Source organism: Diplotaxodon limnothrissa, linkage group LG11 (assembly GCF_057381915.1).
Source record: "Diplotaxodon limnothrissa isolate DT_005_m linkage group LG11, D_limnothrissa_male_GT1.1, whole genome shotgun sequence".
In the NCBI taxonomy this organism is placed as follows: Eukaryota; Metazoa; Chordata; class Actinopteri; order Cichliformes; family Cichlidae; genus Diplotaxodon; species Diplotaxodon limnothrissa.
Window position 1 is genome coordinate 7,010,236 of NC_140606.1, and position 26,920 is coordinate 7,037,155.

The window sequence follows — 26,920 nt, forward strand, 5'->3', positions numbered from 1 at the left end:
CACACCAGGCAAGACCCCAGGTGCAGGCTGTGTAAAGATGCCCCAGAGACAATCCAGCACATAACAGCAGGGTGCAAGATGCTAGCAGGCAAGGCATACATGGAACGCCATAACCAAGTGGCCGGCATAGTGTACAGGAACATCTGTGCCGAGTATAACCTGGAAGTCCCGAGGTCAAAATGGGAGATGCCCCCAAGGGTGGTGGAGAATGACCGAGCTAAGATCCTGTGGGACTTCCAGATACAGACGGACAAAATGGTGGTGGCTAACCAACCGGACATAGTGGTGGTAGACAAACAGAAGAAGATGGCCGTAGTGATCGATGTAGCGGTTCCGAATGACAGCAATATCAGGAAGAAGGAACACGAGAAGCTGGAGAAATACCAAGGGCTCAGAGAAGAGCTCCAGAGGATGTGGAGGGTGAAGGTAATGGTGGTCCCCGTGGTAATCGGAGCACTAGGTGCGGTGACTCCCAAGCTAGGCGAGTGGCTCCAGCAGATCCCAGGAACAACATCGGAGATCTCTGTCCAGAAGAGCGCAGTCCTGGGAACAGCTAAGATACTGCGCAGGACCCTCAAGCTCCCAGGCCTCTGGTAGAGGACCCGAGCTTGAAGGATAAACCGCCCGCAGGGGCGTGCTGGGTGTTTTTTTTTATATATATATATATATCTCTATATCTCTCTCTCTCTATATATATATATATATATCTCTATATATATATATATCTATATATATATATCTCTATCTCTATCTCTATATATATCTCTATCTCCCCACATTAGTGTCCCATAGCAAGCTTTTTGGCTAAACAAAGAAAGCGATTCTGGGAATTCACTCGTTGTATAGGATGTATAGACACATCTGTATGCCGTCCAAATCAATGCTGTGCATAGTGAAGCGTTAGCTGAAACAGGAAAGAGAGCAACCATGAAGTTCACCACAAAGAGGAAGAGGCAAAGACAATGAATGCAGTTAACAGTTTCATTGTTTTTAACATTCACTTTATTACAAAGAAATTATGTTTCCATTTTTGTCTCCTCTGTGGAATATCAACAGCACCTGGACAACAGTATCCCACATTCTTGATGCTGCTTCCTGATGACAGTACACATTTGCAAGATGTAGATGTGAGTTTGTAATGCTGTGTAGCACCTTCAGACTGCATGCACACTTCCTGATTAACTGGGTCAGAGTACATCTGCCACTCTCACCAATTTATTCATTAAACATCACTTTGTAGCTGGATATTGGTCACTAGTGCTCATTTCTGGCTCCAGTTAGCAAGGTAACCCCCTAATGTATTCACAACCTCCCCTCATATCACTTCATGGTATCCCTTGTTTTTATCATTAGTTGCTTCATTCATTTGCATCAAGGATGAGAAAAATTGAACTCAGGGCCCACTGCCAGCAGTTAGTTCACCTGTCATCCCTTGAACTTGCTTGACGTCATTGACTTACTAAGTTTCTGGTGACAACAGAAACTTCCTGTATGAACGCCCTGAACTGAGCTGCTCCTTTGTAGAACCATGGTGCTGATGTTACAGAGCACAGAAAAAGCATTGTAGAGCTTGGCCTTCTAAGAGCAGTCTGAGTGTCTGATTTTTTGGGAAAGAACAAAAATGCCATGGAAACTAAGGAAAAAAAGCTGTGAAAACAATGTTCAGAGAAACAGCAGCAATGTTGTAGTTGGAGAAGAATGACAGAACACAAACTGAGTACAAGTAGCGAGCATAACATGACTTGAACTTTTAGATTCTTGACTCACAACAAGGGACAACTCTGGGGTAGTTGTAGGATTTTAGTTACGAGAGTGAAAAAAAGGAGCAAGGACACAGAAGTAAACTCGTTCTTTGCTGACATAAGGCTGATGACATCCACACACACATACACACTCTGTGACACACACAGACTCAACTGTGCAACCCAGCCAGTGCACTGCATCTCATTCAGACTTCACTAATTTCATTTTCCCAACTTTATCAAATTCCCAAGTTTATTTGCAGCAAAGAATGAACAGACCATGGTGGTGGAGGCTACAGGTTAACAAGCTGGGCACAGCAGTGCTCTGCTTCCTGTCATTCTGAGGATTAGTCAGAGCTAGCAAGGCTCCCTGAAGACCAAATCCAGCTGCAGCAGCAACAGGAGCGGTTGATGGGAGAAAGATGCAGTACACTGAAAGCAACAGTGCATTACAAAGTAGTAACAGTTCATGCACACACACTGGGTTAAAAAACACATCCAACAGCAGAACAAGACAACACGAAAATGTTGTTTGTTTTATACCCAGCCAGAACGCATCAGAAATAATCAAGCATAACATTCAAACACTAAAACATTTTCTTTTCTGCTGAGGAATGGAAGTAAATAACTACATTTTTCATCCTAACCCAAAACAATGTCAACAATAATATGTTCTTTTTTTTTTAATTATTGTAAAATTATTATAAAACAATAAATCTGAAGATTCCTGGATATCAACATTTTGATGATTACCAGTACTATGGCAGCTGTGGCATAAACCTTACACTGAGTGGTCGTCTGCCACATCTAGTGGGATATTTTTGTGAATGAATGTATCATATTAAACTTTGTATTTCAAATATATACTGTGCCAATCATGGATGCTCATGTTAACCATGGCAAATTTCAAACAGGTTTATATTCATGAAGGGCAATCAATCTGAAAATACTTGGTTAAAAGGAGCAAGAAGAGAGTTCAAATGGATGACCAAGAGCTGCATTCACATTATCTCATACAATCATCTTTAGATTTTTATACATAATTACTTAAACATTGTAAGTAAAGAGCATGGTTTTAAAGTTCAAAAGTGCTTGCTGTGTAAGGCCCATTGAAACTGCATAACATGCCCCAAACCTAAGTATTCATGCATTTGAAGATTGTGCCTTCAACACCATATCTTACAAATAACACACAGTCCACTGGGATTACAGCATAAGAAAACAACATCTGACCTCCTCAGAATCAGAATCAGAAACTTTATTGTCATTGTCATGAGAACAACGAAATTAAGAATGGTCCCCGATCATTGCATCCTGAACTTGTATGTGTTGCTCTAACCAGCACTTCCCTACAAATTGCTGTCTTGTCCCATGCCTCCTGCTCCTTCTCTCATTCCCTTGGGGCCTATACAGAAAGAGGCTGTGTAGTATTGCAGTCACACAAAGCTGCCTGCACTTTCTCCTGCTACAGATTACACACATACACACTTACACTGGTGTATAAAAGCTAGTCCCCACATTCTCTGGGGAGGAGTGTGTGAGAGATACCACAGAAAAACGTGTAAGCATGAAAAAGGTTGTGAGAGAAAAAAAAATGAACATCAAAATATGCATGCATGCATGCATATTTTGAGCACTCCTCCAGATTCAAACACAGGAAATCAACAGGGAGCAAACTGACTAAACACCAATCCTGATGCATCATCTGGGTGGCTGTAGCTCAGGTGGCAGAGCAGGTCAGCCACTAATCAGAAGGTCGGTGGTTCGATCCCAGGCTGCATCCTGGCTGCATGCCAAATATCCTTGGGCAAGATACTAACCCCGTGTTTGCCTACTGGTGGTGGTCAGAGGGCCCGGTGGCGCCTGTGTCCGGCAGCCTCGCCTCTGTCAGTGCGCCCCAGGCTACAATGTAGCTTGCTATCGCCAGTGTGTGAATGTGTGTGTGAATGGGTGGATGACTGAATGTAGTGTAAAGCGCTTTGGGGTCCTATGGACTAGAAAAGCGCTATACAAATGCAGGCCATCTGCATGTAGTTTACACAGTAACAATCAGCATCCCAAGAAACACAGCGTTCGGTTTCTCAGCAGCTCACACAGTTCACACAATCGCCATTCTCAGCTTAAGCTATTAGACAGACCAGAACTACAGTAGCTTTGTTTGTACAGGCTGATGGGAGGAAGCAGGCAGACGTTATGGATGGTAGGCATATAAAACAAGCACTATTTTCAGTGTAATCCCAAGAAACTAAAATTAAGGATTACAAAAGCTCAGATGGAGGAGGAGGGATAGCAAAAGAGAGATGGTGAATAATTAATTAACTGTGGCATGTAAATGCATTTTGGTGCATCAACAGGGAATGGAGAGCACAAAGAGAGGTGCATCCAAACAAACAGACAAAATGGAAAAAGTAAAATGTGGAGCCCTGTGATGATCCAGCGCGGTGGCACACAAAGCAGGCCAGAGAAAGGTGTGTAGTGAGGAGAGGAGGAGAGCTCTTATCCAGGATGAATGTTAGAAATGCCTATCAAAACTGTCAGCACCTAATTTACACTGGTTATCACAAAGGACAGAAACAAGCATGTGTAGTTGGAATCACTGTTCAGTACAAGAATTCTACCAAGAGATGTAAGGGATTAGGAAGCAGCTGACACAAGTGAAACTATGTTATTTCAATGCTAATCTCTTTAATTAAAAGAGGTTAGTTCATACACTGTGGCTGATTCATTGTCTAGTGGAAAATGGGGTCAGAAAGTTGTCAGAGAGGTAAAAGAGTAGAACAGGAAAGACTTTAAAATATGAACTAAGGGCGCAAAGGTAAAACAGTCATGGTAAAAAGAAAGTAGATCCTCTTTCACTTAAGTTTACATAACACAACATAATTTAAAAAAAATCATCTAGTCCCAAGCAGGTCTTAAAATGACGTAAATACGACTTCATATGAACAATGCCACATGACATATTCAACCACAAAAATTAAGACAAAATGCCAAAGAAGGGTGAGTAACTAAGTCCACCCTTACTACTTTTAATTCCTGTGGAAGCAGTAAGTAGCAGCTCTATGCTGCTAATCAAATACACTTCATTAACAGATCATCAGTAAGCGTGAGCATTTCTAAAAAACAAACAAAACAAAAAAACAGTCGTTACCACATTGACTAGATTTTCTGTGGTCAAGGTCACTGAGATTCAAAGTTTTCAAAGTATTTTAGTAGATGCGCTAATGGTATCAATTTGAAACACCTATGTGACTTCATTCTCTAGTTATCGCATTCACAAACTTGGGTGTCCATGTTGTCTGCCCACCTGCCCGGCAGGGGGACAACAATAGCTCATCAGCCTTTTACGACTGAAGTAAAAAACAAGCAGTTTTGACAGTCTGCAAGTCTGGAGCATTCAGGTGTGTGCTAACACAATGGCAACTAGGAAAGATATCAGCAATGACCTTCGAGAAGCACATGCTCATCAATCTGAGATGGGTTCTATTCAATTCAATTTTTTTATACAGCGCCAAATCACAACAACAGTCTCCTCAAGGAGCTTTATATTGTAAGGTGGACCCTACAATAATACGGCCGTTTGTCTATCATTCTACTATTTGCAAGCATGAAACATTCAATCTTTCCAAGAATAAACATCCCAGCAAAGCAAAAACTGCACAACCCCGAGAGCTACATCTCTGACTCTACAGGCCTCAGTTAGCATGTTAAAAGAGAAATGTTATTAATCTATATAAGTGTGCAAGTGCCCAGTAAAAAGTAACCACTTTTTTTATTACATCAGTATGGCCAAAAAGCCAGTCTCGAAAGCAAATACTGGTTGAGCCGTCAAAAAAACAACTTCCCTGTGTTCCTTTATTTGACAGTAGTCCTCGCTTACGTCAGAAACTGTTGGAAAGAGAAGTCATATATTCACCCAAGAGACTAAACTTCATTCTTTTAATTCCAGCACAAAGGAACAGATAAATGTTTTCTTAATGTGTTGCCTGACAAGCTGTTAAGAAAGCTAACAGCTTGAGTAGCTTTCCACACCTTTTCTACTCTTAAAATCGACAATCCCATGTGAAAACACTGAAGTTGAGCTTAACTCTGTTTTACAAAATGATATTACAGAGTAAGTTAAAGGGTTTGGAGTGGCTCTAAAGATGACGTACGCATGATCTGATACTGTCTTTGTTATCATGGTCTTAATAATGTGATTAAAATACAGCTGCAGACTTATTTTACAGCACTAGGTTGCTTAGTTTGTGTACAACTTCTTTAAACTAGAACAGAACTATGGTGAATTGTCAAATATTAATGAACTCAAAACAATCCAAACGAAACTTTGAAGATTCATTGAAGGTGAAATAAAGCAGCTACTTCAGCTTTTTATCAGGTTTGCAACAATGTGTATGTGATTCTTCCTTTTTTCCCCTTTTACTTCTCATTTTCTTATACCAATAATCAACCACACTAGTTGTTTACAACTATATTCACGAGTAACAGCTGCTTCCATAGCAGCATGACTACTATTCTCACTGGCAATTTTGACAGAATTGTTTGTAGAAACAAAATATATAATATGTAAGGAAGAAGCATTTAGAAATGCTAAACTGTGACACGGGCAGATAATTCACCAGTTTGACACTGTAAAAATATAACCCTTAGACTCTGTGTGTGGCAACCAGCTCTTCTCCTCTAAATCAAAGCCCATCAGATTGTGCACAGCTGCTTCAGCTTAGCATTTCAATCTAGTCACATCTCCCCTTCGACTCTGAAGAGATAAGCATTTATTTCCTGGGTCTAAAAATAATCATTTGTGCAGTTTGTTTGCGAAAATGTTTTCAGCACAATGCCATCTCTTGTGTTCTTGGAAGCCACCCATTTCTCCTTGTGTCACCTCAGATGTACATGACTGCCCATCTGGTGTTATAACGGCCATCTAAGTTTTCGGAACATCATAGTTTTCACCTCCTACACATGTGGTGACTATGTTTGCAGCCAGTGCAGAAACAATTCTTTCTAGGCTATGATGCACAACAATGGATAAAACAAGAGCGCATATGAGAGGTTTTTGGACAAAGTTTGTGTTCTCCATTCTTTAAGCACCGACACTGTTTCAAAAGTACCGGTTTGGCACCGGTATCGGATAAAACCTAAACGATACCCATCCCTACCCCCAGATGATCAAGTCTGCTGATCAGCTTTGCTGATACTCGATATTAATCAGTGTTAATGTTAAAGTAATAACGTGTTGTAAGACAACATCAAACTGCACTTAAACCTTTGTATTATCTTTTACAGAGGCAGCATGGTAGTGCGGTGATTAGCACCATTGTTCTGGAGATTCTGCCAAAATATAGAACTATGTTATCACAGCATGCATTTTTTTCTTCTCCTGTTCCAGTTTAGCTCGACATGCTGTATTTTTACTGGCGGTACTGTGGGTGAACTCATTCATGTATTTCAATTGTTTTTTGTGACGATGAAGCTGCAAAATGCTCAAATGAGATTTTTTTTTTTTTTATGAATAAACATTTTATAAAAGGGACAAGCCGGCTGCTAGTCTGTCAGTCTGGATTAGTGACTGCTACATAATTAGTCACAGTTTCCAAAGTCACAGTCAAAGACCATAAGGTGTATTTATAAGTTTTTGGTGACTAATTGCTGCTCCATTTCCTGATGAGAATAATTAGGTGTGACTCATACTGTGCATAGAGATCAACTTTGAGTCGATGAAATACTATGTGAACTTTGCTTTCGCTTTGCAGGTGAAATAACTGGATTGTTTTATGACATACCACTGACATAACAGGTTTTTAGAGATTAGGGGTGGCCCTACATTCCACACTGACAACATGGCCTATTTATAATGTTATCGGCTTACTGGTTCACATTAACAGAACTTTTTGTACAAGCTGATGTATCCAACAGTAGACTTTTACAAGGCTTTTACAAAGCAGAGATGCAACATGTTGACTACACACAGACACAGACAGAGGGGGAAACTGGCATACGCACATTGTTACATGGTCAGATATGTAAGGTAACTGGGACAGAAGAGGAAGAAGCAAGTTTCAGTCCATCCGGTCTGTAACATTTTCAGGTGTGAGGCTGGTATTTCAAACTGGATGACATCCTAAACTATCAACACACACAGCTTGGATTGCACAGTGATAAGATGTATAGAAGACTGTTGTGCACGATTATGATGTACTGTGTGAAATGATTTGGACAAATGGGTAGAGCAGCATAGATACTATACAGCTGAATATCAGTATAATGGAAAAAGTGACAGACATAATAAAGCAAAGACACATATATGCTACATATTCATGATGCGTTTACTACTGTAGAACATAATGTTAGTCATACATTTTTACCTTCTGCCATAACATGATTTACTGATTCCTACAATCAGTTCTGTTAGCCCAGGGGTCGGCAACCTGCGGCTCTTTAGTCCTTATAGTGCGGCTCCGCATGGTTTGGGAAAATAAATTAGAAGGGCAAATAGAAGTATTTAGCTGAAGTGTATTTTATTTATGTTAGTTCTTTTTTTAACTTGTAGTTCTAAATTGGAAGATTATTGTGATATTGAAATATAAAAATAAAATTATATTTTATTATTTTTTCATCATTCAAAATAAGCGTCACACTCGCGGAAGCCGGTGTACCCGCCGAAACGCCGTGCATTTATCAAGACTTTCAACCCCTGGGCCCTATTTCAGGAAGCCGGTTTAGTGCAAACTCTGAGTAAGTATACCCTGAGTTAACGAAAACTCTGGGTTTTCGGTTTCACAAAGCGAGTTTAGATTAATTCTGAGTGAGTTACTATGACGACACACTCCGTGAAGCTAACCTGCCCCCTAGCAGGTTTACTTCAACTAACCCTGACGTTCTCCGCCTCTGTGTCGGAAACCTGACTGTAGGAAGTGTCAGACATGGCGTGCTCCTTCCTTGAAGAGCCAGTAGATGTTGAAGCCCAAATTCTCCGCAGAGCTCTCCGCCGGGAGAGAGTGATTAGAGCGCGTTTGGACATTTTATCATTTCCTGATGATCTCCTGTGTGAACGTTACCGTTTTTCAGCACAATCTACAATTTATTTGAATAACATCCTCAGGCCTAATATTGCTCATGTGACACATCGCGGACATCCTCTCAGTTCTGTACATATTATTTGTATCGCACTTCGGTTTTTTGCAAACGGGAGCTTTCTGTATAATATTGGTGACGCTGAGCACGTTTCCAAGGCTACTGTCTGTCGGGCAGTCAGGAATGTTACAGTTGCACTGAAACGTCTCCTGTACTCGTTTGTGGTGTTCCCCGGTCATAGACTCACAAGATTTATCAAAGAGGGATGCCACAAAATTGCAGGTATCAGGATGAACAAAACTTAATTCATGATGTGGTGATACTTGAACTACTACTTAAATTTTACATTTATTCTCACGGTTCCCAGGCGTGATTGGCTGTATAGATGGCACTCACATTCCAATCATTGCTCCTTCAGTAAATGAAGGAGACTATGTGAACAGGAAGTCTTTCCACAGCATTAATGTACAGTACATAGTTTGAAATGCTACAGGGAACTAACAAATTATTTCATTATTAGTAATGGATGCTAATTTGTGTTCTTTGCACTGTGAAGATCATATGTGATGCTGCCAACATTATCACAAATGTGGAAGCCAAGTGGCCAGGCTTTGTGAGTGGTGGTGGTGGAGGACCCCCACCTGTTTTTCGGGCCTCCGCTTTTTTTCTAGTGGCCATAACGGGTCACATTTGAGCATACAGGGTAAGCAAATATGTACTTGTAATGCTCAGATAATTTCAATAAGTGCTTACAGAGGGGAAATTAATGTAGCCTCTAACTGCAATTGATTTACATCGGACAAACAGACCAAGCACTATGGCTCATAATACAATTACACCATACCTGTTTGGACTATATTTTTATATTTCATTTTTACTTGCTGCCAGGAACGTTTGGGGCCTGTTGGGTTGCACCTGCGCTCACATCACATCACAAAATAAAATGTATGAAATAAAAAATAAAATAAAATATAATAAAATAACGTGTTAAATGGGTGGAAATCCCTAGATCAATGTTTAAATTAACACTCACGCATTGACTCTGTCGGCTATGTTTTGCCATGCATGCTCCCTTTCTTTTGCAGCTGAGGCTGTGTTACTTTTTTTCTGCAAAATTTGCATGTTATCGGCATATGCTGCCATCAGAATTTCGGCCTCAAGCGCTGTAAAATACATTGACCGCGCCTTCTTTCCCTCCGTCTCCATGGTGACTCGCTTAATCTGTGCTCCACTAATCAGGGCTTTATGTATCCTCCTGCGCGCGCTTAATTTGGGGTTAAAGCAACTCCACGTTGACTGAACTAATTGTTATCAGCCTTTCTGAAACCGAATATTCCGAGTTGGACAGTTCGGGGTTACTCAACCCTGAGTATCGTTTTTCACTCTGAGTTTTCTAAACCGGCTTCCTGAAATAGGGCCCAGGTAGGCCAATTATGGATCTTCGGATCCACATTATGTCAGCAGGTGTTCTCCATCGTGAACTATGTTAAAAACAAACGCCGCTCACGCCTCACAGATGACAGCTTACAGTCCTGCGTAAAGATGAAAGTGACTTCGTACAGCCCCGATTTGCAGACGCTGTGCGCAGAGGTTCAGGAGCAGAAGTCCCATTGTAAACATATCACGGCAGACCCGATGATGTTTCCATGAACACGCTTTTCAGCATCTCTTTATTGACCACTTTTCACACACGGTTGCTGTACGCATACGCTGTAGCTTTTCAGCTCACAGCCCGACACACACCAACACAACAGCATAGATAGCACAGACGTTAAGGCGGTGAGGCGTGATTGTGGGTGCCGCTCAGGTGCGTCCGCCTCCCCTGCAGTGGCGCTGCAGACCACGCCCCGCCACACACATTAACCAGGTAAAATACATATTTAGGCTGAATTTTAGTGTTCTTTTCTTCAATAATTTTTTAAAAGCCAGGTCAAGGCTCCAAAAGCCCAAAGGTGATATGAGGGTGGCAGCTCACAGCAGTTTTTGTTCGCTACTTGGATCATTTTCGTTCAGCTGGGTGTCTTTCCTTTTGTTATATTTCTTTAAGAGTTCAAAATGTGTTAATTACATAAATAAAATGTAATTTTCTCTGTAGCACTTCATGGATTTCATAAGCAGCACACCTTAGTTGTTCACACAAAGCATAAAGGTAAAAAACAATATATACAGTGTTATCTTCATTTTAGATGTCAAAAAGTATTTGCGGCTCCCAGTGTTTTCTTTTGCGTGGAAACCGGGTCCAAATGGCTCTTTGGGTGTTAAAGGTTGCTGACCCCTGTGTTAGCCATTATACAGAAGTTAGTATCATGACGCTTTTCTTTCCAAGCTCCTTATACTATCATGAATAAAGTTAACTGGTGAAATGATTTGGCAAACTAGCATTTCTTTTAGACTAAATTTAGTTAAAGGAGGACATAGTCAGCCAGCTGCTGTAACAAATCTGATGATGTTCATAATTTGAGCTGATCAAGTCATTTAAAAAGCACCAAACAAGTTATCAATCAATCAATCAATTAACTGACCTCTACTCAGCAAACTATATAGAAGATAGCTTATAATTTTGCTGTATTAGCAGGGACACTAATAAGAGCTGGGAGAATAAAAAAACAAAAAACAAAAGTTGTTTTTGTATCTGATACATCAAAATACAATTGACAGTCAAATGTACTGTCTTTTATAGTCTATCCAAGACAAATGTTAATGCAGGGCATGAACAGTTCCTGTGTTCTATATGTGAAAGCACTGCTGATGACTGAAGATCAGATTCTGATTTAAAGTAAAAAACTTTTCAAATGAGGACTAGAATACCCCAAAGAGTTTACCTGGAGCCGAGCTTTGATCCTGTTCTAGTCTGGATGGAGAAACACAGAGTACTATTTTTCTTCCTTTTACATGTGAGCTGTTGACAAATCTGAGAGTGGTTTCAAAAACAAAGCTTTAACTGAGAAGTCTAACACTCTTTCTCAGCACCACGTTGCTTTGTTGCTCCATTTTAGTGATGATTATACAACCTTTTACTTAATGCAGGAAGCATATGACATTTCCACCAACCTGATGTGGTTTGGGTTGCAGTCAAAACCTCACAGCTTTCCTGTTGCAGTGTATATGCACTCACCTTTGTCACTGAAACTTAATCTGATCCCTGAACATGGCCCTAATTTCAGTGGCCAGCTGCAGCAGAGATCCCACAGTTTACTTTCTGACAAAAGATGTGACAGTGGAGCATTATGCAGGATGCACTGTCTCTAATTTTCCATAGCTTTTAACACAACACTGTCAAGCCCGGGCAAGAGAAAACATTTGAGGGGAAAAAAAAGGCACACTGTCTCTGTACACCATCTTATAGCAAACCAGTGACTGACTGCAATTTCCTCTAGTGTAACCAGCAAATACTGAAAATCCACCCATTCGATCCATCTCTGTATGCAAGCAAAAGGACCACACACAAGCTTTCAAATGGCAGAGTGAAAGAAGAAAAATGCTGTGCATTACTTACTCTTTGCAGGTGCTGGAGACATGAGGTGGTACAGTGTATTTACAGTCCATGATCATGGTGAGGGTCTCACTGTCGTTAGCTTCCTGGAAGGGTGGCTGGCCACAAACCAACATGAACAGTATCACACCAAGACTCCAGATATCTGAGGAAGAGAAAGACACGAGGTCAGACTTAGGACTGGGTGACATTTATCATGGTATTAACAGGTGAAATATTACGAGGACATTTATTAACACATCAATTTCTCAGACACAAATATGGCTGTATGATCCACAGCCGTGTGCTACCTACGACAGATGTGTCAAATGTATTGTTAAACTATATCTGTCCTCTCGGACTGAATCCAAGGCTGAATAATCACACAAAACCTAGTTACGACATCATGATATGGATTATATTTAAAAACTAAGTGCAGGTGGAAGGTCAGAAAGTGGAGAAGTTGAAGCATGTGAAAGAGGGGGGGAAAAAAAACCCTCTATCTGTACCAAGTCTAAACAGAGACTGTGGCGTGCCAGTGTTTTCATCTAGCACATCTGTAGTGTATTTGTTGAAAAATGCTACAGAGACATTAAAAACCAATGACATGCTGATCCTGTTGTTCAGCCATCGTCCCTAATTAACATTGCTTCAAATAATTCTCCAGTGTGGAAGACATCTCATTTTACAAGCGTATTTTCCCCTTGATCTCTCCACCCTCTTACGTCATGAGAAAAGATGACTGCAATGGAAACGATGCCACTGATCGGAAACAAGCAGACAATTAAAGGAACTAAGATGTTCTCAGCCAGTGTGGTAAACAACAGTGATGGATAGAAGTGTGAGAAGTACAGTAAAGTCTTCCTCCAAGGCCTTTTGACCTGTCGTCTCCACACGTTATACAACTTATACTTCTGTATAACTTTGTACAAAGATAGCAGACAGTTTTTTTGAGTGTAATTCCACCATTTAAGAACAACAAATGCTTTATAAGACCTCAGTAAATTTAAATCAAAACCAAGCAATGTCCAAATGATGCAAACAAACCATAAAACCATAAAGAAACCAACTATCTGCTTACCCATATCTATATCGCCATCAATCCATCTATCCATTCTTATATCTCTAATATAAATAAATATTTTCCCTTTGCTGCTGATTGGCACTATGGAGGCAGAAGCAGGATAACAGCCATCTCTCGCTTTCACCTCTCTCCTAGACATTTCTAATCAGCATGTTTGAGTGCCTTATTTCCTCTTACTGTATGCTATTAGGTATTAATAGAACATAACCACATTATTTTATTAACACCCCCTAGTGTCCCGGCCCATGTAACTACACCCTGTACTGGATAATGCAAGACAATTTAAAACTGCATTTTCTCAATTGCAATTTAAATCCTAATTTTCTCTGGTTTGCTTGCATAAAACAAAATGTCACTGAAACCCAAAACAAGCTCATGTTCAATGTTCTCAAGCAACAGTGCACGTGTGCTAACAGCATAATCAAAGTCATGTTAATTCATCTATGCATATGCTTATTCAAGTGTACAAATTTGCACTTGCTAGTTGCACCGAGTGAAAGCAAACTGTCAGCATGCAGAAGCAACGGTCCATACACACTTTATGCAACTAAAGACACATTCATGCACACATACACACAGCCTTTGGTTCACTAGTCAAGGACGAGAAACAGCCTCGAATAGAGAGCTAGGACAATAAACCTTGTCCTGTCGCTCCGTATAGTACGGTATGTTCTCAACTTTGTTTGGCACACATAGAGGCAGATGTTTGAGCCAAGTTCATTACACACATACAGTATTTATACTGCATGTCCTGCCATGCCCGTATAAACACATGCAAAGCTTTGGGCATTAATGTGTAACATTTTCATCACTTAGCAGAGAAACAGGGCCAACTTACTTAGGCTGAAGAGCGAGGGAGACATCACAGAATCTCTAATCAAATATTGGCAGCCCTAAAGTAATTACCATGATGAGGATTTTTAAGTAAGTTTCTAATTAAGCTCAAACACATAGTTGCCCTCAATACCAAATGGTTTGGCAGAGTGGAGCCTTGATGATGTGCTAGAGAAAATGCCAGATAGTAAAATTTAAAAAAAAATCCCCAACAAAAACTATTTTTGGAGGAAAAAAAGATGACAACTCAAACTGATTCTAAAATGTTTTTAACTCAAACGGACAGCCGTGAGTTGTTGCATCTTGAGACTCAGCTTTGCTGGGCTACTATCAGCACTCCAGATTTGGCCTTAGGCTAGGGAGTGCTGTGTATAATTAAACTAACCAAATGGCCGTACAGAGAGGGCCGAGTGCCTTTAAGAGGAACTTTCTGAAGAAACAGCTTGCCTGATTGAATACTGAGTCTAATTATTGTGGTATGCATTTTGATACCATCCAACACATTTGATTTCAGGAGCCATCCATGGCTCTCTCCCAGCTCAGTGTGCGAGCAGCAGACAGCGGTGCAGTTGCAGGTTGTCTTATGAGAGTAGAGTCCCCACTGGGAGGGGCGGGGGGGGGGGGGGGGGGGGGGGGGGGGGCTCTGTAGCACTTCAGAGGATAATTCCTGTCTGACTTCCAGATGGCATTTGTTCTGAAAAAGTGATGTATCACCGAGCCACTGCTAAAGCCCAACAAATGGAGTGTTACAGGAACATTTCTCCTTAAAAAAAGAAAAAAAAAATGCATCAGTGCAATTATTGTGTGTCTAAAACCATTTACAAAGTACCTGCAGTGGTTTGATTTGAAATGAGTTGTTTAACAGCTACTAGAGAAGCAGATCAAGCATTTTACTGGAGCCGTGTTAATGGACCAAAAAGCTGCCTGAGTATAAAGTGCTAAAACAATATGTACCTCTACATTATAAGCACCAAAGAGGTCTTCATCCCAAACGCTGAGGCTGATGTTGCACTCTGCTATAAAATATATCACAGCCTTAATGTGCCCACATCTGCAGTATGCTAGCGCCATAAAAGAGTTCCCTCTCAGCCTGTAGCAGTGTCTCCTCTTCTGCTGAAATATTAACAGGATATGGATGTGGAGAAAGTTCAGCTTGGTCTAACCTTGGTCGTAGAAGCTCACGTTTCGATGTACCAATTAGATCTCAACGTGCTGGCACACACACAGGATCAGAGGGATCCTTTATATGTTTTCCGTGTCAGTCCCTAAAAACCCCCCACAAAGATGACAGAAAATTCTCAGATTGCATTTCTTGAGGCCTAGTTCGTTTCCTTTGTTCACGATACCCATTTGGATTTTACATGGCAAGGATTATTAAAAAATGTTTTCACAATGAGTTTCCAATAGAGTATTTTATTTACTCTATCATTAATGACTAATGTGTTGGCTTCCTTGACTGACACGCTTGATCTACAGAAAAGCTACACCCCACTGCCATGAACCCCCACAAACACACACATACACACCTACTCGTAAGCCTTACACATGTGATATTTAATTCTCTCCATGTATGACATTACAGTGATGACAGTATACATTATTTTTGTCTTTCCCAAACCGTGTGCCAATGTGTTTCAAGACTGATTAAATAAACAGGTTGGCGTGCTTAGAAATACACTTCAGGTTTATTCAGGTGCTTGATCAGAGTATGTGGATTTGTCTTGTCAAAGTCAAAGCATGTCTAAACACCCAAAATTTGCTTCAGGAACTTGTTTAATTAGGCCCACTCTCTGAAAGATGTGAACTTTGTGAAATGTCAGCTGCTGCTGCTAGGCTGCAAAGCATACATATTTTTTTTTCCTACCTATGAATGCTTCTCAAACTTAAGCTTGGATATTTCAGTAAGCATGAAAAGAGATTTCATTAGCCTTAAAATGAAGTTCTTACAAAGTAGTATTTTGTTCCTTCTCTCTCAGGAGTGCAGCATCTTTCTTGTAGTTACAGAGCATGAGAAGCCTTTAACACTGGTCACAATGAGCTTCAATAAATACTGAAAAACTACCTGAGTCAGAGCAATTTAGTATGCTCCTATTATGCTTTATTACTACCTTATTACAGTCTGACTCTCCAGGTGGTTTCTGTCTCCTGACAGAGGAGAGTTGATCTGTTCAAACAACTGAACCTTGAAATGACAGCTAAATTATACTGAAGAGAGTCACTTTTAGGGCTGCCACGATTTGTCGACTAGTCACGATTACGTCGACTATCAAAATCGTCGACGACTGATTTAATAGTCGACGTCTCGTTTGAAGCTTTGTAAGATCGCAAAAGACGCAGGAATAATAGCAGGATTTAAGAGTGTAATAACGGACTGAAACAGAAGATGGCAGCACAGCATGTACAAGGATGCCAGCTGCCGTTAAACCCCGAAGAAGAAGAAGCAGCTGTGTCCCAGAATTCATAGCGCGGCCCAGCTTAGTTTCCAACAATGGCGGTAGCTAGTTAGTTTTAATATTACTCTTATTATTCTTTCTGGGTCACAAAATAAACATTTAACATATTTTCAGGCGAGAATGTAGCTGTGTAAACCTCAAATATCTGCTCAGTTTATCAGGACACCACATATTTTCAAAAGCGCTCCGACGTTTTCGGAGACGTCTGTTACCCACTAGCTCGATAGCTAGCCGGGGGCTAGGTCACTAGCGCCGTGAGAACACCGGACTCCCGGCAAATTGTTTTCAAACCCACCGCCATCTTTCGCGACTCAGGTTAAATATATATGAGTCACTTAGATAAATTAAAAATGTTATTGTTTGGCTTTTTTTTAGTATTTTATTTGTTCCTGAGTAAATCGGTTTGGCTGAGATTAAAGTTATAGTTTTTACACAGCTGAATAAACGTCAAGCAGACAGCTGATTATCAGAAGTGTGAGATGCTGGAGAATATACTCCGGTGTCCTGTTATATTTTAGATAGCAAGGAGTTTATTAAACTTTACCGAAACAATCTGCAAATTTCATTAAAATTGAATAAACTATCATCTTGTCTTTATTTTTAGTTAGCACAGACCTTAAACACTTAAAGCTGTAAGCTAATGATAGTTATATAAGAGCAGATGCTGCTGGTGCAATAAGCTGTAGTTTTACGTCCAGTGGATGATGATCTGATTAGTCGACTAATCGCATAAATAATCGGTGACTAGTCGACTATCAAAATAATCGTTTGTGGCAGCCCTAGTCACTTTGTTGATTTACTGTCAACCAGTGGTAAACAATTCTTTTTCCAGTGACCCACCATAGAAGGACAATTAAATATGTAACCAAGGTTACCATGCTACACAAAATGATGACATCTTTGGCCTCCAAATAGTTAGAAGACAAAAAGGTGACCCAATTAGACCAAAGCCAACTACACTCTTCACACACCACATATTTTACAGTTTAGTTTTAAGAAAACGTAGAACATCACAAAAACTCTGCGATCACCTTCACAGACAGGCGGTTTCCAACATGTATAGAGCTGTCAACCTGAAGAGCACACACACCCACTCATCAATCCAGATTCATACACGTGTGCGCTCATCACATCAACATAAATGCTCCTGTCACTTACAGGCAGAGAGAGTAGAAAGAGCACTCCAGATGACTAGAGATCTCATTTTGTCACATACAGACATGCTGCAGCTCCACACTGTAGACATCACCTAAATATGTGGTCTGTATCCTTTTCTTGCTTTTTCCCCCCTCAGTTCAAGTTCAGTGCTTCCTACATACAGGCCAGCCAAGTAAGTGTGAAGACACATTTTAGAATTTTTATTTAAATAATTTAATGCCTTTTATAAAAAATATATATATAAAAAAAACATAGCAACATAGCAAGAGAAAGAGTAGTGCATTTTGAAGGAATGCTGCAATTTCTGGGTCAGTGTGCAAGTCCCCCTCCAAATCCCGACTACCACCATGTTAAAAAGAAGGAATTCACTGACCAATTCAGCAACACCAAAAAACCTGATAAACCACAGAATCCAAACATATGAGAAACACTCAAGTCACTTTTTGCCATTCACCCAACTTCAAACAGGGTCATTATTTCTAGAAAAACGTTACTTTAAATCACTCCTGTAAGTGAACTTACTTGGAGAATGACAATTGTCTTTAATGTTATTTATGTTTTAACAATATTTACGTGACCTAGTGGCCCACAACTCAAAAAACAAAGAACTTCCCACCAATTGAGCATTGCGTGGCACAGCTTCTGTCTTGCTAGCTTGCGCTGTGCTCAGTGGATCTGCACTCAACAGTGCAGCCTAGGCAGAGTAGTCGAATGCAGATCCACTGAGCGCTCAACACAGACAGCATCGTCAGAAGAAAAGTTGAGAAAATAAATAAAAATTTATATTGTTCGATATATATGCGTACCAAACCGAAAGCACTGTATCGAACGGTTCAATATCGATACATGTATTGTTGCACCCCTAACAAATAAATTTTATTTATTTTTATTTCTATATATTATATATATACACACATATACACACACACGCCTTTGGAACAGAGGATCGCAAGTTCGATTCCTGCCTGGGGCGTCTGTATCCAGTAAGGGTCCTAAGGCTAGACCCCCTATGCTAAGCAAGCCTACCGCAGACATGGGCGAGACAGATAAACATGAAGGCATGCCGGCTCGGACGTCGCCCGGATCAACAAGGTCCGCGTCAGGTGTTGAGGAACCAGGGCACCCTGACGAAAAGTGGGCTACTGGAACAAGAAGGCATCGGTGGGCAAGAGACGAAAACAGGGCGTTGTTGGAATGCTACTACGCAAGTAACCCCGGCGGAAGGGGCTACATGAATAGGATGAGGGACCTATGGATTCTTCGATACCCAACATCCACAATGACGGCGAAACAACTAGTAGCTCAGTGTTCCAACATTCGAAAGAAGGGACTGCTCTCACAGCTAGAGATTGACGAGGTATACCAAGGGCTCAGAGAAGAGCTCGAGAGGATGTGGAGGTTGAAGGTAACGGTGGTCCCCGTGGTAATCGGAGCACTAGGTGCGGTGACTCCCAAGCTAGGCGAGTGGCTCCAGCAGGTCCCGGGAACAACATCGGAGATCTCTGTCCAGAAGAGCGCAGTCCTAGGAACAGCTAAGATACTGCGCAGGACCCTAAAGCTCCCAGGCCTCTGGTAGAGGACCCGAGCTTGAAGGATAAACCGCCCGCAGGGGCGTGCTGGGTGTTTTTTATATATAATTTTTTTTCTTTCTTTTTTTTATTATTAGGGGATCCGGGCTATCAACACCTACGCCCTGCCCGTGATCAGGTACCCAGCTGGTATAATAAGTTGGCCAAAGGAGGAGATAGAAGCCACTGACATAAAGACAAGAAAGCTCCTTACCATGCATGGAGGGTTTCACCCCAAGTCCAGCATCCTGAGGCTGTACGCTAAGCGGAAGGAAGGGGGCCGGGGACTGGTGAGTGTCAGCACCACAGTCCAGGATGAGACAACAAACATCCAAGAATACATTGGGAAGATGGCCCCAACTGACCGAGTGCTCAGTGAATACCTCAGGCAGCAGAAACCCAAGAAAGGGGAGGGAGACGAGGAACCATCATGGAAGGACAGGGCCCTGCACGGTATGTACCACCGGCAGATAGAGGAGGTGGCTGATATCCAGAAATCCTACCAGTGGCTGGACAAAGCTGGACTGAAAGAGGCACTAATCATGGCAGCACAAGAACAAGCTCTGAGTACAAGATCCATAGAGGCTGGGGTCTATCACACCAGGAAAGACCCCAGGTGCAGGCTGTGTAAAGATGCCCCTGAGACAATCCAGCACATAACAGCAGGGTGCAAGATGCTAGCAGGCAGGGCATACATGGAACGCCATAACCAAGTGGCCGGCATAGTATACAGAAACATCTGTGCCGAATATGGCCTGGAAGTTCCGAGGTCAAAATGGGAGATGCCCCAAGGGTGGTGGAGAATGACCGAGCTAAGATCCTGTGGGACTTCCAGATACAGACGGACAAAATGGTGGTGGCTAACCAACCGGACATAGTGGTGGTAGACAAACAGAAGAAGACGGCCGTAGTGATCGATGTAGCGGTTCCGAATGACAGCAATATCAGGAAGAAGGAACACGAGAAGCTGGAGAAATACCAAGGGCTCAGAGAAGAGCTCGAGAGGATGTGGAGGGTGAAGGTAACGGTGGTTCCCGTGGTAATCGGAGCACTAGGTGCGGTGACTCCCAAGCTAGGCGAGTGGCTCCAGCAGATCCCGGGAACAACATCAGAGAGGCTCTGTCCAGAAGAGCGCAGTCCTGGGAACAGCTAAGATACTGCGCAGGACCCTCAAGCTCCCAGGCCTCTGGTAGAGGACCCGAGCTTGAAGGATAAACCGCCCGCAGGTTTTTTTTGTTTTTTTTTCTTTTAATACACACACACACACACACACACACACACACACACACACACACACACACACACACACACAGATGTTTTTTTTTTCCTTTTGCACTAATAAAGTTGTGGAGTCGCAAAGTATTTTGTCTAGTCTCAATTATATTGTCAGTTATATTGTTATCGCAAATTTTTAAATGTATATCGTGATAAATATTTTTGGTCATATCGCCCTGCTCTAGTCTCTACGCAAATGTTACTCTGCCTCCCAACTCCCCCTCCCCCATCGCTTCACCTGCAGGCAACGACAAGATGGACACGGCCACATGTTTATGTGCAAGTGAATAAAGGCCATTTTCCATCACTCCTTTCCAATAAGCTACTGTCATTGATGACAAACTTCCTAATTTGAAGTGTAAATCTATTGAAACAAGCTGCCAGCTAGTGCTGGGTGATATGACGAAATATATATCGTGTGAATGATAGAAAAATGTGCCATTTGTCTTCTATTGTTTCTAACATAATTTTATAAATTATTACATAAAATATATCATTAACCCTTTAAAACACTCCGTTTTGCCTAACTATTTTTAAATCCCTGTACAACTGGAACCATGTAAGCTAGCGCAATAATTTTCTTTTGCATATGAAACCGGTGGAGGTGTACTTACATCTTATGCCATCAGCTTGTCCTAGGTCACGGTTTCCTTCCACACATAGCGTTGCAAAAATTGCATAAAAAGCACTTGCAACAACAATGCATGCATTCGCTTCCGCTTATCCTTTTCAGGGTCGCGTAGGGCGCTGGAGCCTATCCCAGCTGTCATAGGGCGAGAGGCAGGGTACAGAAACATGCTTTGCCGATCCGATCAGCTGTTCATAACACTTCCTACGTTGGAATATAGGTCAGCGCGAACTATCGCATGTCCGCCATTACCTGCCCGAAACTGGATGTGACGTCATTTTCAAGGAAAATGTAATTTTTTACCTTCAGGGCCTTATAAGCCTATGCTGGTGTTTTTAAAACTTATGTTTGACTTTATGCTTTTCTGTACCGTTTCTGGGATGCTTAGAACTCAAATTATACTGTTGGAAATAGTTTATTTTGATGCACATGCTGTTTCTTTGCAGCAAGTTGGGAAAAGAAAAACTATAGCCAGCCAAAGATACACCAGTCTTTCACACAAGGCCCTTAAGAGAAAACGTCCCAGCGCCATAAACAAACCACAGGAGCCATCTCGCGTTACATTTGTAAAGTTGAGAAGGACAGCTTTCATTACCTCGTCAAAGTCCTTGATCCGAGGTACAGAAGCACTTCAGTAAAGTCGAGTTGCCTCGTTTATATGACGCATGCCAGGCCAAAGTATTGAAGGATGTTTGCAGTGTCGTGCATTATGCCTTGACGACTGACCTATGGACGAGCAGAGATACGCACCCCTACATGAGCGTAACCATCCATTTCATTAACAAAGATTGCACCCTCTGCGCTTGCTGTTTACAGACTGTGTACTTTCCAGATGACCACAGGTCAGGTGGTATATATATTTTTTTTTGTTTTGTTTTTTTAGAGTGTGTGTGTGTGTGTGTGTGTGTGTGTGTGTGTGTGTGTGTGTGTGTGTGTGTGTGTATATATATATATCGCTACCGTGATATAAAATAATTCATATCGTGATAAATATTTTTTCCATATCGCCCAGCACTACTGCCAGCAGCAGCATTATAGTGCAATAACCAAATGTAAGCACAAAACTAGCCCAGATAGTTTTCCCTCTAAATCTTAAGTGAAAGTATAATATAACTGCTTAACATTTTAGTTTAACAATAATTAAAGTAAGAAACCTATAGCTCTTTAGGAGCTGCACAACACTGTTACATAATAAAAATAACAAATGTTTTCTACCTAGGATGGTGTATCTTGGGTGCAAGGTTTTTAAACCAGCTTCTCAACCACCATGTAAATGCATCAATAATTTCCATTAGAGTGCACTGCGCAAGTGCTCCAGCAACACTTGGTGGAGTAATTTGTTTTTTTTCTTGGGTCAAACATCATCAGCTAGTAGCATCTCTTCCTTTGTAGCCGGGGCAGTATGTTTTTACCTCCAGTGGCAAAGCAAATGTGTTGTTTCCTGCTTCACCGGGAACTGGTTCCTTGAATCTTTTCCTAAGTACTTTGTTACTGGTTGTTAAAGTAACTCGCTTTCTAGGCAGTAAATTGTCAAGCTGGGACAGAGCTCTTGCCACTGTCTTAGACATGCCTTGACAGGGCTTGTCTCAATATTGCACACTAGGGAATGTAAACACATACCAGTGCTACAGCAAGGATATAGGAACATGCTTATATATCCCGAAAAAAACCTTACACATACATCCCTAATTGCAGCATCTTCCTTGCCTTTACAACATGTCTTCCATTCCAATCTTCAGCCACTTTAAATCCTTCTAACACATTGACAGTGCCTCTACAGGTACTTAACCTTTAGCAAGAACTTCCAGCTACAACCAGTTTGGTTGTGGAATCCATCACAATCCACTACTCTGTTGGTTACTGGAGAAAGAAGAAAAAAGTCATAGTGCAATCTCCTCCTTCTCTCTGTATTACAGTCATGATGCTTTAATTAATGGTTGTGAGATTGTGTCTCTTGGCATCTCTTCCTCTCATTCAGCCGTTTTACTCTGATGAACCACCAAGCAGCTTGAAATGACAGCAGCCAGAGAACTAGTAGGAGGAACTGAACCACATCAAGGCTGAGATATACTGTAATAACTGGTTTAATAATAATAATAATAATAATAATAATAATAATAATAATGGATACTTTATTGATCCCCATGGGGAAATTACTTGTTTTTTCTCTGCATTTGACCCATTCACTCAGTGAAGCAGTGGGCAGCCCACTAAGCAGGCGCCCGGGGAGCAGTGTGTAGGGACGGTACCTTGCTCAGGGGTACCTCAGGGTAGCCGTTAAGTGGATTCGAACTGCCGACCTTCCGATCATGGGGCGACCACTTTACCTACTGAGCTATCCCTGCCCCTGTTTAAAGGTTTTCTTAATAATAACAGTCAAATGATTAAGTCCTTGACTTCACAATAATGACAATGTTGACAAAACTGTCAAGAACAATAAGCTAAATTACTATGCAGACTTATGCATCATGTGCATATTTTCGGGCTGAAAGTGCAAAGCAGCATCTCAGTGTTACAAGGGTTAAATGTGACTGCGCTGGAAGAGGAAAACAAATAAGTCTTAACTCATGTCCTTGATTCTAGCTAAGTTAAATACAGTGATGTGTCAATTAGTTGCTTTTTTATGCCTTTTGTGATTTTCTCTTAATTTCAGAAATCTGTGGTGTACAAGGTCAAAAGCACTAAACCTGTATGTAAAACCTTCCTTATAACTCACAGCTGGCCCATTACGTTAATTTTAAGCTGACATATTTTTATTCTACCTATTAAGAGTAGTTGGCTTGATTCTGAACCATGATCTGAATTATCATTACATATCATTTATTTAATCTTGGTGTCTTTTATTTATTTAATCTTCATTCTGGCTTCAGCCATTTCAGCCCCTCTCCTCTTAAGGTAACATTTCTCTGATTGGCTGCTCCTTATAAACACAGAGTGTAAAGAGCAGATGGTTACGGCTGCACACAGTGAGGTGTGTGCTTGAGATGGCCATACTTTGGATATCATATAGATCCAAGAGGAGAAAAAAAATGTTTCAAATTGAACCTTTAAGTTGATATCAGATTATCTTTACAGAGTCCACAATGTTACTGAGGTTGTTAAGTGGCTTGGTGCCATTGTACTCTTAGTTAAAAACATGAAAAGGATAAACAACTGAGACTCTGACAACCTGAAACAGCTTAATGCTTTACCAAGTAGTCACACATGTGCGACTAGTAGAGCAGGGCGATATGACCAAAAATATTTATCATGATATACATTTTAAAATTTGCGATAACGATATATCTGACAATATAATTGACACTAGACAAAATACTTTACAACTCCACAACTTTGTTAGTGCAAAAATAAAAAATAAAAAATCAATGTATTTTCACTTAAACAAGCAGCTGTTTTTTTTTTTTTTTTATGTGCATTAAAGTTATATACAAATTTAATAATGCAAATGCAAATTCCTTGCTGACAGTTTAACCAAAAGGCATTTCCAGTGGAAATTGGCCGATATATCCTCAGTAGAGCAGGGCGATATGGCCAAAAATATTTATCACGATATATATTTGAAAATTTGCGATAACGATATAACCGACGATATAATTGATGCGAGACAAAATACAACTCCACAACATTACTAGCGCAAAAAGACAACCTTCCATTTATTTTCACTTAAACAAGAAGCTGGTTTTTATGTACATTAAAGCTTTATAAAAATGTAACAGTGCAAATGCAAATTCCTTGCTGAAAGTTTAACCAAAAGGCATTTCCAGCAGAAATGGGCTGACATATCCTGAGCATAACCATGTATAATATCCACTGAAGTTAAAAAGAGGTGCTTTGCAACATTAAACTGCAGTGTGCAGTACGCATTTTTCGGACCATAAGGTGCACGGGATTATAAGGCACATTAAGCGAAACAAAGCAGTCAGATAAATAAAACTTTATTAAACTCATTCTTCTTGCTTCCTCCACTTCTGTACCATTGATTCATTAATGTTGAATTCTCTGGCAGCTGCTCTATTCCCATGTTGTTGCAGTATATTAATGACTAACCTGGTATTGTGGATGGATTATCTCAGTTGTTCTCCTGACTGAAGTTTGGTCCGTTTACAGCATCCTGCCATGCGATTGCATTTGTCTCTAACCATGAAGAACCTTCACGTTAACTTTTATAAGTGGAAAAGTGTTAGTGTTCATCCTCCAGCTTCACTGTTTATGTTATGCTAACATAGCTGTGTCGCTAGCGATCACGTAGCACATCATTATATACCAGCTAGCCCAACTTCAGTAACCCTACAAACGTCACTGCTGTTTAGTTTCCTGTCTTCATTTATGTTGGAAGTGATAGCAGAGCTGTAAGTTTGATTTTTTTCAGAAATCTCTCAGTCAGAACATGCAATATCATGCTTAGGTAACTAGCGAAACTAGCGAGCTAACTTCCGCTAGCTTCCTGCTAACTTCTAACTCCGTTAAATGTAATAACTTTTGTTTTCATGGATGCCTGGAAGTTAAACTTTATAGTTACACCTGGTAAAGCAGCAATGCTGATCGTTTTATTAAAGATGAAAGAATTTAGACAGTTTTTAACTCTAAGTGATGCTGCAGTGTTGTTTGACCTGAAGCATACGGAGTTTAGGACCCAGATTACTCCCAGATTTAAGAGCATCTTAGTCCGACAAATACGACAATAACGACGGCCGCTTGCATGTTCTGCAAAAAAATGTGCTTTGTCGTGTATCTGACAGACAAACACCAAACCAGTTCCACATCACTGAAGTTGCACCATTTTTACAAACCAATTCTGGTTCATCTGTTTCACTCAACAATCGGCCATGTGCGTATGAAAACAAAGGCACTGCGCATGCGCGTTTTACTCCCATTCTATCGCGATATTTCATTTTCCTATCGTTGCCTAACATTATACCGGTATTACCGTGAACGGTATAATATGGCCCAGCCCTAATCCTCAGCATAACCATGTATAATATTCACAAAACTTAAAGAGAGGTTATACACACACAATACCGTAATATTATGTTGAAGCACAGTACGTATCACTCCGCGAGGCTCCTGCCTACGATAGCCGCAATGCTCCGACAATCCATCAGGCGGTGCAGTTTGTAGCTTAGCAAAGTCGTACTAAAACATTTGACAGATTTTCGAGCGCCATGTACCACATAAAATCGTTTCAAGGTCAGTAAACGCAACCAGAATTCATACATAAGGCACACGGAATTATAAGGGGCACTGTCGATTTTCAGATTTTAAGTGTGCCGTATTTTTCAAAAACCACGGTAATAACAACGGCCCGCTAGCGTGGTCTACCAAAAATAGTGCTTTGTTGTGTATCTGACGGACGAAAGCTAAACCAGTTCCACAGCAATGAAGTTGCAGCATTTTTACAAACCAATTCTGGTTCATCCGTTTCATTCAACGATCCACTTTCGCCCTTCTCATCCTCTGTCGCCGCCATGCATTTGCCGCCATGTGCGTATGAAAACAAAGGCACTGTGCATGCGCGTTTTACCCATATTCTATCGCGATATTTCATTTTCTTATCGTTGCCCAACATTATACCGGTATTACTGTGAACGGTATGATATGGCCCAGCCCTAGCGACCAGTTGTCTAGACTAGGGCTG

General features: G+C 41.0%; 1 protein-coding gene across 1 annotated transcript in view; it reads right to left on the reverse strand.

The window, feature by feature from the left end:
- The window catches only part of snrka (SNF related kinase a), a 58,786-nt gene that overhangs the window by 20,256 nt on the left and 11,610 nt on the right, over positions 1-26,920 (reverse strand). Inside the window, exon 3 of the mRNA XM_085365000.1 lies at positions 12,310-12,451. Within this exon, the coding sequence (XP_085221126.1) occupies positions 12,310-12,451 (142 nt within the window). The remainder of the gene's footprint in view (positions 1-12,309; positions 12,452-26,920) is intronic.